We start from the raw sequence: 12,921 nt of genomic DNA, 5'->3' as shown, positions 1-12,921 counted from the left end.
GGCTTTTGTATTTTTCTTGGCATAGCTCTAATATAGAAACAGAACGGGAGGTTTGGATTGATGGATTAGGTCTGGAGTGTTTGCGGGTTCGTGTGGAAAACGTTCAGAGGTCGTGTCTCATGTCTGACTTGAAATGTGTAAAAACAGACCTGAAAGTTTTCCTGAACCTCTTCTTTCAGAATTCCCTGAAATGTCTCTTATCAAATAACAAGTTAACACAAACTTCTGCTGTGTTTTCTGTCAGGACACGGCCGGTCAGGAGCGTTACCGCACCATCACCACAGCTTACTACCGAGGAGCCATGGGCTTCATCCTCATGTACGACATCACCAACGAGGAGTCCTTCAACGCCGTCCAGGACTGGTACGTCACTGGCTGCTGGGCTTTGTCACGTGATTGGAGTGTAACCTGACTCCGTGGAGCCGCTACCTGTGGGAGGGAGTGCTGCGTGGATGATGGATTAAACCTTATCTGAATAGTCAGCAATAGTCTGGAAATAGATGCAGAGATACAGCCGATAAAAGAGGAGAGCTGATGATCCGGTTCAGGTTTCAGTATCTGCTTCCTCTGTGACTGCAGAACAATCAGATGCTGCAGTCATCGTGATCTTTTATCCTCCTGGTCTCCTGCTGGGACTTTGGCTCAGTCCTTAACCCTCTGTCTCTCATGCCCAGTGTCTTGGAGAAGCGCTTTTCAATGTGTGAGGATCTCAGGCAGCGATGTGCCATCTCTCTGTTTTAGTGTTACTCTAACAGCCCGCCTCAAGTTTAAGAGAAGAAAAAAAAACACAAATCTTGTTCACTGCACAAAGATAAAGTGAGAATGTAATGACATTTCCAGGGTTTATGGGTCCTAAAGTAGCTTATCCTCATATGAGGAAAGACAAATGTTCCCCAAAGAGATGTGGTGCAGCGCTGCAGGAGGAGGAAGGCACAGATTTGGCTTATTGTGCAATATTTTTCCAATAAGAAACTTCTTGTGGTTATCATTCTCCTGATAACACATTTTCTGTTTTAGCTCTGACTGAAGTATTTTCTCTTTGGTGAAATGTTGTTTCATCTGCTCTGCTAAGTGCAAACTCTGTGCCGAAGTCGTGCCGAGTTGATGGCTGCCTGCTTTAAAGGTCACGTTTTATGTTCAGTCAGTGAGGTCCACAACTTGTTTTAGGAACATTTCTCGCAGCTTTCTGTTCAGACGTCAGATGTTCTGAGTTCTCTCTCTGGCTGTGTCGGTTCGCAGGTCGACTCAGATTAAAACGTACTCGTGGGACAACGCCCAGGTGCTGCTGGTAGGAAACAAGTGTGACATGGAGGACGAGCGGGTGGTGAGCGGAGAGAGAGGCCGGCAGCTGTCCGAACACCTTGGTGAGTTCATCACACACACACACACACACACACACACACACACACACACACACCTCCTTTCTGAGTCATGTACTGACTAGAGTTTGTAGAGTGTCATTTATATTATTGTGATTGTTGCTTCGTCTAATTGTACTTTATGTTATTCCGGCCACTCCTGTGAAGCTGTGGTGTTTGTTAAGGCCCTGTTCTGTAGCTCTGACCAGATTATACGATGCATTGTGTCCACATCACACCTCAGTGATCACGTTCACTAAGATGTACACCACTTTGTGGATTTTTTAAAATGGGAGAAAATTTTTTTCTGTTTTTTCCAAGACTATTGTTTTTTGAGCTTTGGGGTCTTTGTGATACAGATAGTTTAAAATAGATGGGAAGTGTGTGTGAGGGGGGGGTGAGGAGTGTCATGCAGCAAATTCTTGCCATGGGTTAGAATTGAACCCAGGCAGCTGCAATAGGGATTTGTAGCCCTGATACATGAAACACCGACCAGTTCTGAACAAGGTTAACAGTTCTTACTGCAATAACATGACAGGAGTGACCTGCTTCATGTTTCTGTTCTCAGGCCTTAAACCCTGGCACCCAGAACGTCTTTCTCTGAGGGCAGTGCCTTCTAGTTAGTTGGTAGGGAGTTTGCATTATGGTCAAAGTGGTTAGCGTCACATTGTCGACCCTTCTGGGTTCAAACCTGCTGCTCGGTGGAGGCCTCTGTGTGGAGTTTGCATGTTCTCCTCGTTCCTGTGTGGGTGTTCTCTACGTGCCTCCTCCTTCAGTCCCAAGACATGCATGTTTGGTTAATTGTTGACTCAAACGATCCATCAGTGTGAATGGTGGCCTGTCCTACTCCACCTCTTGGCTAATGTCAGCAGGGATAGGCGTCAGTGTGCTCCTCCATGAAGTGGGGCGATGGACAGGTGGAAATGCTGACCTCAGGGAGCACTAGAGTCACTGTGCTTTGTTCTCTGGGACCTGTGAATAATGGCACCACCACCCAGACGATCCTCTCTGATCCTCTCCCACACCTCGTTCCCCTACAGGCTTTGAGTTCTTTGAGGCCAGCGCCAAGGACAACATCAACGTGAAGCAGACCTTCGAGCGCCTGGTCGACATCATCTGTGAAAAGATGTCCGAGAGTCTGGACGCCGGCGATCCTGCCGTCACAGGGGCCAAACAGGGGCCCCAGCTGACAGAGCAGCCTGCTCCTCCTCACCAGGACTGTGCATGTTAAGGCTGACTAACCTCCCAAACCCTCCTCCGCTGTCTGTCTCCTTGTCCTCCTTCAGCTGGACCCAGGTCCTCGGGTCCATACTTCATCACCCTTCTCACTCTCTTTCCTGCTTCTTTCTGTCTGTAGGATCATTTGGTTGATGGTCACAAGAACCAGCCTGTAAAGTGTCTGAAATGCTCTGAGATGCCAGTGGACAAGTTTTTGAGATGTTGCTTCTGGTTTCTCCGCATAAAGGAGCTAAAAGGTGTTGTTTTTATCAGTGCAGATGTTGGTCTGATGCCAAAGCAAGTTCGGTCAAACCGGAGCGTTTGAGACTCTTTACAGTCGAGGTTCTTGAAGGTGTCCGACCCATCTTCTGTTGGTTTCCCTGTTCCTCAGTGTGGTTTTACAAGAAGGATTTGACGGCGTACATCCTCAGAGTGCCATTTAAATCCTTCCAATGTTTACAGTACTTTGTTTCATGTCAGTCAAATGTCTTGAAAAGATGCCAGCCTTGGACGTGGTGACCAAGAAGGCCGCTGTGGAGTCACGTGGGAGTGACGATCCAGCTGAGATCTGCTAGATATCGATGTGTTGCATTTCATACATGTCAGAGATATTTTTCTTTTTGTCGTCTCACCTGGTATCTGAACACGGATACTGCAAGAATTATCAACCATTTGTTTGTCTTTGTTCATCTGAGCATTTTCATTTGGCCTTTTTTATGTTTTTACATTTCTTCAGCAAACTTTTATTTTGTATTCTCGCATTCTTTTTATTCTGTTCGTACATGAAAACACTGGGTGGGGAAAATATGAACAAGCTATAGCTAGGTGAAAAATAGCAAAAAAAGAAAAAAAGACACATTTTATTTAATTATATTTATTTCAAATGTACATATAAATGTTGTGCAATATATATAAAATATCTACAGGTATGCATTTCTGGAAATAAATTTTAAAAGGTATGAAGTTCTATGAGGATAGTATCAAATATAAGAGGTTTATGTCGTCGGGTTTGTTTGGATGATGTGTGGAAGAAGCTCCTCTGTGAGTCACCGTATTTCCTTGTTGGTTTCATGCTACTTCCAGAGATGTAGCAAAGTCAGAAATGTCCTAAGAAGCATCCAGCGGGATAAGTTGAAGTCTGAATTCCAAGTCGAACATTTAGTAACGGGCTTATCGTCCCTTAAATCCCCTCAGAGGGATTCTCAGCACTCATGAGGCCGAACATCTGAAGTCTAATCTTAGAGGAAGCTGCTTCTTGTTGGAGAAACTTCAAATCATAAATGTTGTTTGAAGCCAGACAGTGACTAGAATTAAACTGACATCAGGAGTTTTTTTTTTTTTAAAACAATGAAGCGAGTCCAGTAAAACCTCAGAGTCATCTAGTTCCTCAGTAGTGTTTTAAAGAAGCATGGCAAAGGTTTCCTCATCATGTTAGTGTTCCTCTTGTCGCTAACAGATAATGCTACATGCAGCTGTGCCAGCTAACAACGCTACAAACTGATATCACAAAATTTGGATCTGATCTAAACTACAAAGAAGTTCTGTTATTAGAACAACTGACAATTTCTGACATCAGACTCGAACAGAACTTTCAGTTTTCATCTCCCTAAAAGCTGTTCCTTGTAGCTCCTTTATCAAATGTCAAACCATTTAGACATTTCAGTGATCTCTAAAACATGCTGACATGGGTTTGGGTCATGCAAACAATGTTTTGTTAGATATTTTTATGGTATTTTGCCTCTGTCTGATAGTTAGCCCATAGGCAATGCAAGGAAACATCAGGAGAGAACAGGATGACGAGTGACAAGGATCCAAAACAGAACCAGAACCGAGTTTGTCGTCTTCGAGCGCTCGGTAACTGTGACATGCAGGCCTGGTTTCAACAATACTGAGACTGAAGTTGCAGTTTCTTTTTGAATAAATCAAACCAGAATCCCTCTGATCGACAGCTACGGTCATGAGTTTGTGTTTGACTGGCGTTGAGGCTTGAAGAGAGCAAAGGTCATGGTACAAGAAAGCAAGAATCAAGACAAGGAAATCATTAGACATACATGTAGCATGCATCGTGTATATTAGCCCTTTGTGATGATGGAAATCCAAAATGTCAGTCAAGGCAAGTTCTCATCACTTCTGATCACGCACATGACATCTGTTTCTAAGTCTAGTTTGCTCTCATTGGATTCAGGATTACAGGCGCTGTGTGTTTGCAGTTCACAGCCACTCATCTGTTTGACTTTATTATTTTGAGAAAGCAAGTGACATCCCATGATTTTGGAACACTGGAAGAAACGTGTCAAACTATAGACCGACTCTCCATCTTTCTTTGCTTAGTAACAAACACCACTCAGTCAGTATTACAGAGCAGCTTCACTGGACTCTGGTGGGCTCTTGTGCAGACGCCGGTTTATTCGTCTGTTTGTGTGTGATGTTATCTCTGCTCAGTCTTCAGGTACATTATGGAAAGCACTGTTTAAAGTCAAACAAGCATCGAACAGCTGGAGGCTGACTGCTCACAGACCAGGTAGCTCGAGCCGATGCAGGTGTTAAATATTCTGTTCTGGGGTATTCGGCTACTTTTAAAGTCAACATGGCGTCACTCATTTGGACATGCCTTCCCTCAGAGAGTATTTGCACACTTGTTTTAATACGGTTTCCACAGTTAAAAACTGGTTTGCCAGGTATTCCTTCTTTTCACCTCACCAAAGATTGCTGTAGAGGCTGCTCTCTGTTTATGCTGTCGCTCGCCAGAAGGAGCAGCGAGGCCAGTTTGGCAATTTTAAAACTGTAATCAGACAAGGTCTTCTTGGTGCAATGCAGTGAACCCTGGTTGTATGAAAATATTGTTTTATTACTGCTATTACAAGCTTGCGGGAGGCATTAAATAATAGATGAGGAGGGTGGCACCTATGGACTAAGAGGGCAAAGCACTATAAAAATCAATAAGATGGTCAAAAATCAGGGACTTCATAAAGCCAGTTTGTATGACTATGTGATTAAAGCAAATCTGAATCAGACAAGCATTTATCTGGAGTGTAACTGTTAGGACTGTTAAAGTTTCAGAAAATGAGGCCCCAGTCAAAATGTCCCTGTCAACGTAGCGCCGTTATATTAGAAAAGGGAGTGATGATTTGTTCAGGAATCATCACAGCAAACCTGGGAAGTGATTCTGATCCTGCATATATTTTACTTCTTACTGGTTGTGACTGTTTCTTTTCCAGTAAAATCTAAACTTTTAAACTGTTCTCCTTTCTAATATGTCTTCCTCTCCATATAAACCTGATATGTAAATACTGTACCTTTGAGTCATATGTGTGGATTGTGTTGTATTGACTCAAGCTTGCATCAAAAAACAAGAAAAAAGAGGAAAAAAAAAAAAATGACAGTAAAACCTGAAAACCCCAAAAGAGCCATGTTGTACTGTATCTGCATTCATTTCTAGGCCTGCTCGTGAATGAATGTGTCACTCAGTTACGAAGCAATACACACTACAGTATGTACACAAAATCAAATGCCATCCAGCTTGGTAGAGGTTGCCGACTTTAGATCTTCTACTAGCACGCAGAAACGTGTAACTTTATTTGGTCTCGTATCACTGCCTCTTCAAATCCTCCTCGGTTTGGGCCATTAAGGTGAGAGAATATGCTGTGGATGTTTTTATCTGTACTTTGTGGTAAAACAATAAAAAAGTTGCTAACAATCAGTTGACTGTTGTTTTTGAAGATTTTATGTCCTCAGTGTGAGAACCGCGAGCGTTCATGGGTGCTGTTGTCCGCTTCGTCTTCAACACCCCCTGATCAGATAGTAGATTTAAAACCCAAACAATGAAGTTTAGGTTCAGAATCATTCCAATTAATCAATTGTTTTGGCTTTATAAATACTCAGATTGATCAATTGTTATTTTGGTGGCAAATGTTTGGCTGTAGGCGGCACAGAGGGGTGGACGGTTAGCCGGTCGCCTCAGAGCTAGAAGGTCCGGGGTTTGAATCCTGACCCGGGATCTTTCTGCGTGGAGTCTCCATGTTCTCCCCGTGCAGCGTGGGTTCTCTCCGGGTTCTCCAGCTTCCTCCCACACAGTCCAGAAACATGCTGAGGTTAATTGGTGATTGTAAATTGTCCGTAGGTGTGAATGTGAGTGTGCTTGGTTGTCTGTCTCTAAGTGTAGCCCTGTGATAGACTGGTTACCTGTCCAGGTGAACCTGCCTTCACCCTGAGTCAGCTGGAATAGACTCCAGCCCCCCATTACCCTAGTGAGGATTAAGCGGTGCATAGAGAATGGATGGATGTTTGGCTGCTACTAGTTCCAACATCCTCAGGAGGTCACTGTTTCACTTTTCACTGACAAACAATGTAAAAAAAAAAATAATAATAATAATAAAAAAATCTCAGCAACAAGATGCAGCCTGACAAAAATAAGGATGCTGCCATCCTCCTGAAGGGATTAAAAACCCAAATAGTTGTTAATAGTATTAATTTAAAGCTACATTTTATTTGCAGAATTAAATCAGCAGCTCTGTAAAGAGACAGTAATTTGCACATCTTGCTGTTCAGGTCTATTCTTACTTTTTTTATTCTTTTACATATTTGCCTTTAACATTTACACAGACAAATAGATATAAACACATTTGGCATATTTGATTTAATCTAATCTGAACATTCCAGATTCTTGTTAATCTGCATGTAAACCCTCAGAGCAGCTACTGCACTGTCATGTGTATGTTTGTGAGCTCTTCAGTGTCATTCAGAAAGATCATCTCTTAAATAGGAAATGTTAAATGCTCCTTTTTAAAAAAAAAATTAGAGCTGGGTTACAGATAATAAATACTTTCACAAAGTACAAGTCACATAATGTACATTTAATTCTTTCTTTTTGTTTTTTTTTCAATAAATGGAGCCACTTGTATTTATTAACTACCTTGATGAAAACAAAGATGATGGTGTCAGAGTGTGAACATGTTAACATTACACAGACCTACTACACTTTCTGTGTGAGGAGAGAGAAAATCAAAGGTTTTGATTCCAAATGCAAATATTTCTTCACACACACAGATATGAACAAAGTTGCAGGACAAAAAAAAACGATGCACACGTTTAATATCCAGCAGACTAATCGTGTGACAGCTATGACAGAAAGGAGCTTGTGTGTTACATTTAACTTTATCTAAACTGTATTGACAAGACAGACATTAAGACGCACACACTAGCTGCTGGTAATAGCTACTGATAGTAACGTTCAGTTTTTGAGATCTCATGTGTTACTGCGTCAAAGCAGCTCAAAACTGCTTGGCAATATAGTAGTCAATAAAAGACCAATAAACAACATTTTTGTCTGATGATCAATAGCATTGCAGGAAAGCCTGTGTGATTTGATTTAATTCTGGCCTGCCGGGGCGTCAGTACCATTCAGATAAATCAAACAATACTCATTCATGTTGACACTGTAGGCTGTCCTCTTACCCTCATCCTGCTCTGCTCGACCAAACGTCTCTTCTGTGATCTTGAAGGCTTCAGAAACTATTTGTCAAGAAGCCTTTGCAGCAGCCATCGCACTTGCAATTCCCCATTTAACCAGCAGAGGGAGAAAGACACCAGGCTGATGATGCAGAATGCTGCACACTCTGGAGAGCAGAAATCATGAAGCCAAAATCCTATTATTGTGTAACACTCCCTTCTCTGTTTCACACTCCTTTAGAGGAGCAACCTATAATTTATTCCTGGTAAAAAAAAAATAACGTACATTAAGTGACTGTGCAGAGACTACAGACTGTTGTTTTCTGAACTGTCACATAAGTTACAGTAAAATGTCCTTACATCAAACTAAGCTGTCTTAGACTACACTCATTTCTGTGGAGCCAGATGTGCAGACCTAAACCACCCATTCACCTCCAACATCTGCTTTACTTCTGCACACACTGATTTTATCATCATGCATGTAAACATAAGAGTGACCAAAACAGAGGAAACAGTGTTTATTGCCGAGCAGCATTTAATTCAGAACACAACGGCATGAAGCCAAATAACTGTAGGCTAGAGGTGTTAGCAACAGTCAGTGCAACAGAAAAGGTTACGACTCTTCACATTTAAAACAAGAACACACTGAAATAGGGACACAGTAGAGTAAAAATAGACAAATACATGTGCGTAAAGGTTAAAGATAATAAACACTGATTAATTGCGCCCTCTGACACCCAGCTGTGGGCAACATTCGAGTTTGTCAACAACATGCAAATTGTTCCCTACAGAAAAACACAGTATATAGACTATATTTGTAGATTCTCTCTTACATATCAAATGTGGGTGTATATGCATTTTTCTTACAACCAATTTGTCATATATTAAGGATATCTGTGTCATAAATGTGCATATTGTTGTAGAAATATCGTCAGTCTGTTTGGTCCAGGTTGGAGACTGTTAGCTGACAGTCCGTAAACATTTTTACAGCCGAAAAATCAACAAGATATGTGCCATGTCTCTGTTGTCAGAGTTGATCATGAAGCCCACAGAAGTGTCTCTTTCTCCCATCAGGAAGGCCTGGGACCATTGAAAACACTGGCAGGTCGGTGCTGCCTTGTTCACCAGGAAACATACACACCAGGTAGAGCAGGATTAAACACACTGGTTTTTAAACAGGCAAACGCCCTTTAATTCAGCCCAATTGGTGAATGTTTACTGAGAAAAAAATCCAATAAACTGATTTGATCTTTCCAGCAGGCAGTGGTTGGATCTGGAAATTGCTCTAGGAATAATAAAACAAATAAATAATACAGCTTGTCCAAATCTACTTTTGCCTCATAACAGAATGTCATCATCCACTGTGTTGAATCATGTTTACCAGGTATGTTTACATGCCGTCAGTCCTACAAGGCGTTTTCAAACAGCCGGTCATTAATGCAGCCTCCGGTTTGGCCTACGTGGCCTGGCAGTCATCCCTGGAATCGGCACACATCTGGGCTAGGCTACATACAGAAAAACCAACATTAACAAAGTCCATGGAGCTTATATGCTGGTCGGTAGCCCAACTGCGGGTCTGTCCCTCAGACTAGTGCACTTGAACTTCGTGTGGCAGCAGCTGGCAGCCGCTGCTGACGTGGGTGAGGACTTTCTGCTTCAGCTGGGCCACTTGCTCCCTCAGCAGGCTAGCCGTCGAGGCCAGGTCGGTGTTTTGGCTTTTCAGTGTTTTGACCTTGTCCTCCAGCCTGGAGATCCGCTCCAGTTTGCGCCGCCGACACTTGGAGGCTGCGATCCGGTTCCTGAGCCGCTTCCTCTCGGCTTTGATCCGCTCCTGAGAGTCCATGTCGATGGGAGACAGCGGCGGACTCTCTCCGAAGCTCTGCACGTCGGGGACCGTCTGAGGCTCCTCCTTCAGCGGCTGGACCCGAGAGAGCTCCGGCTGCGGCGGGGCTGTCCCCAGATGATGTGACGGAGGAGGCGGGAAAGGGACCGTGTCCGTGGAGTAGTTGACAGTGGTTCCCAGCGGCCCGCTGCCGTAGCTGTTGAGGTTTGTGTACACCGGCAGATCCGGCTGCACGTTGACCGGAGCGATGTTCGCGCCGAGATCCATGCTGCTGTTGGTCTGTCCGGCTCCGCTCAGCTGGTTCTGCTTGTGCAGGTCCTCCAGCGCCTTCACGAAGCCCTCGGCGAACTCCTGCTCGTCCGTCACCGTCTTCGGGTAGAGGAACTGGGAGCTGGTCGGCGTCGTGGTGACCATGCCGTTGGACTGGATGATGAGCCTCTCCAGCTCCGGGGAGGCCAGCTTGAGCAGCCCCAGGTCCGGGGAGCTGAGGATGCTCTCGGCGTCGCGGAGGTGCGGTTTGAGGTCTGCGTCGTCCGCCAGGCTCAAGTTAATATCCTTCTTCATCATTATTTTCGTGGGTAAAATGACAAGTGGTGCTGCTGGACCCTCCCTCAGAGCGGTGTCCTGCCCATAACCTCGGAACCGCCGTCAAATATCTGCTGTTTGATGAATATTTCAACAGCTGGCTGGAGCCGGTGGCGGTTTTCTTCTCCTCCTCCTTCTTGTTCTTCTTCTTCGTCTCCGCTCAGACACGAGCTGAATGCACGCCCGCGCGCACCGCCTCGAGCTTTTCTAGGCTGGCACGTTCCATTATGTCACAGCAGAGCGCGCGCATTGGGCAGATATTACGTTTTTCAGGCTTTTATTTGAATAAAGGGACGAACCGAGCAGAGAGGAGGAGACAGACAGAACTCTCACTCTGAGCCCCGGTCCGGACACTCACCTCTCAGCACGTCTTTAGGTCCAATAGGTATCTGTCTATCACCTGGGTACAGCCTGTTTTTATTTATTCCGCATAGAAGGCTTTGATTTTCAAAAACTTCCAGCTATCATGAGTCTTTAAGCTTCTGGCAACTGGTAGAAATGTATAAATAGGTTACATTTCCCTTCCTGACCATTAGATATTGTTAATTTTCATTTTAGGTGGTTTTGAGTTGAGTTGATGTAACATTTTGACAGGACCAAATAAACCTGTTTGTTTGTTTGTTTTTACTGTTCACATTAAGGTCAAGAATTATCTATTAGTTTCAACATAACATTACAACAAAGTGAACGTGTAAAACTAGTTAAATTAACTGAAGTTCAGAAAATAAGTATAATAAACCTAAGATAGTACGCTGAATCATCTAGTCCCATCGACAGTAAATACATAGTTTTTCAGTTTGTCTTTTAACATTGAGGATTTACAGCCTCAGCTGTTGAAGCCATTTTTGAGTCAGTACAAAGACAATCTGTCAGACTGTTCCAAGTGACTCTGGGATAAATTTAAAGTCTCTCACCTGTTGATTCATTTACCTGATCATTTTAAGTTTTAATGTGGTGTTAAAATATGACATTGTAAGTTTTATTATCTAGAAATTTGCAAAAGTCACATGTTTACAGTAGGCAAACTAAACAAGATGAGTTGATCTGACTCTCTTCTAATGTTCTACAGTGTGGTGTACATTATGTTTTGTGGTGTTGTTTCTCAGTCAGTTGGTTATTTTGTCGCAGTAGTTTAGAATGAAGTACCTGCACTACTATTGGATGGATGAAATTTGATCAATTACATTCATGGTCCCTAGGGGTTGACCCCTAACAATAACTGTCACATAGTTACTCATTTCCTTGTCTGCGTAGATGCTCAGTCATCTAGGTCAATTCAATTCAGTTCAATTCAATTCAAATTAGTATGTATTATAGCCAGGAATATTTGTATTTTGTGTATTTTTTTGGAGGATTTTAATCCATAATATGTAAACTCACACCATAAATAACACTATGGGGTCTTAACCCCAATTTACAAATGTAGTGGTGCCTCTTTAGGGGCCTTCCACATTGACACAGGGGTTTATACATATTCCAGTAGTCAGACCTCTGCTCAGGTTTGAGTGTGGCAGAGCTCTGCCAGCACTTAGCTGAGGTCACCAAACTTTATCTAAGGTAAACACAAATGGAAACACCCGTGGGGATGGACCACACAGGTGTAGGGACAATACTTTCCCGGTAGTCTATAAATGACCATATCTCATTCTTTCGGAGACTTTGGGGTTTCCCCTAATGGCAAACGTTGACTTTTCCATAGAAAGGACACTTTGTTGTCCCTTGAACCGCTGGCTGAGAGGTGGTCTGAGTGGGTTTTCTCAAAACACAGCAACTACGGAGATAACAAAATGCACCATCCTTTTCCCCCTCACTTCCACCGCATATGGAAACAAACAGTCATAACACAATATTTATCAAATCAAAAATCAAGTTTATTGTCATTTTGCTGTACATGCACAGTAGTACGGGCAAAATGAGAGAGCGTTTCTTCAGGATCCAATAACTTAAAGCAATTTAAATAGCAAAGTGTTTGCATATCTGGATCAGCAGTTCAGCATTCTGACAGACTTACCTTGATAAACAGCAAGAATGAGAACTACAACTCGGCTCTGTGACCAAATGATGATGCATCCCTATGTTAGACATGGAGCACAAATACAACCTTTTTATCATTATAGACAATTTACCAGTTTCATTTTTTAGAAGACATTTGATACCAGCTCCGTTTCCATGGAGACGAGGAATAAAATACAAACAGTGAGGTGGCACACTGAGGTCTGATGTCCTGGTGAGTACTGACTGGTACATGTCTTGTTTTCATTTACAGACTAAAACAAAACCTGGAATGTTCAACAGCATGTCTTCAACATTTCAGACAACAGGACATGTACTCCTGTTGTGTAAGATATCAAGTGCTTGTATTGTGTTCATTTTGACATTTGTTTTAAGAACGATACCAGTTAAACTGCAGGATATCATAGATGTGGTAGTTTGCACAATTCTGGACAGCAACAGCTGTGCTTGTCACTA

At 43.0% G+C, this 12,921-nt stretch overlaps 2 protein-coding genes across 2 annotated transcripts in view; one reads left to right on the top strand and one right to left on the bottom strand.

Moving 5' to 3' along the window:
• Window positions 1–3,802, top strand: part of rab3ab (RAB3A, member RAS oncogene family, b) — a 13,590-nt gene extending 9,788 nt beyond the window's left edge. The window contains exons 2-4 of the mRNA XM_008286683.1: window positions 245–363; window positions 1,240–1,364; window positions 2,399–3,802. Coding sequence (XP_008284905.1) covers window positions 245–363; window positions 1,240–1,364; window positions 2,399–2,589 — 435 coding nt within the window. The 3' untranslated portion in view covers window positions 2,590–3,802. The remainder of the gene's footprint in view (window positions 1–244; window positions 364–1,239; window positions 1,365–2,398) is intronic.
• Window positions 3,803–8,527: 4,725 nt separating this feature from the next.
• Window positions 8,528–11,157, bottom strand: LOC103360786 (transcription factor jun-D-like). The gene has a single exon (XM_008286682.1). It carries the CDS (start codon window positions 10,432–10,434, stop codon window positions 9,613–9,615), a length of 822 nt encoding a protein of 273 aa, XP_008284904.1. The 5' UTR covers window positions 10,435–11,157; the 3' UTR covers window positions 8,528–9,612.
• Window positions 11,158–12,921: the final 1,764 nt, after the last annotated feature.

The sequence above is a fragment of the Stegastes partitus genome, unplaced genomic scaffold, assembly GCF_000690725.1.
Source record: "Stegastes partitus isolate 25-593 unplaced genomic scaffold, Stegastes_partitus-1.0.2 Scaffold464, whole genome shotgun sequence".
NCBI lineage: Eukaryota > Metazoa > Chordata > Actinopteri > Pomacentridae > Stegastes > Stegastes partitus.
Note: the sequence above shows the minus strand (reverse complement) of the source record. Positions and strands in the feature narration are given on the sequence as shown.

Coding starts and splice junctions, on each gene's coding strand:
- LOC103360786 (XM_008286682.1), bottom strand. CDS start 10,434: ATGATGAAGAAGGATATTAACTTGAGCCTGGCGGACGACGCAGACCTC.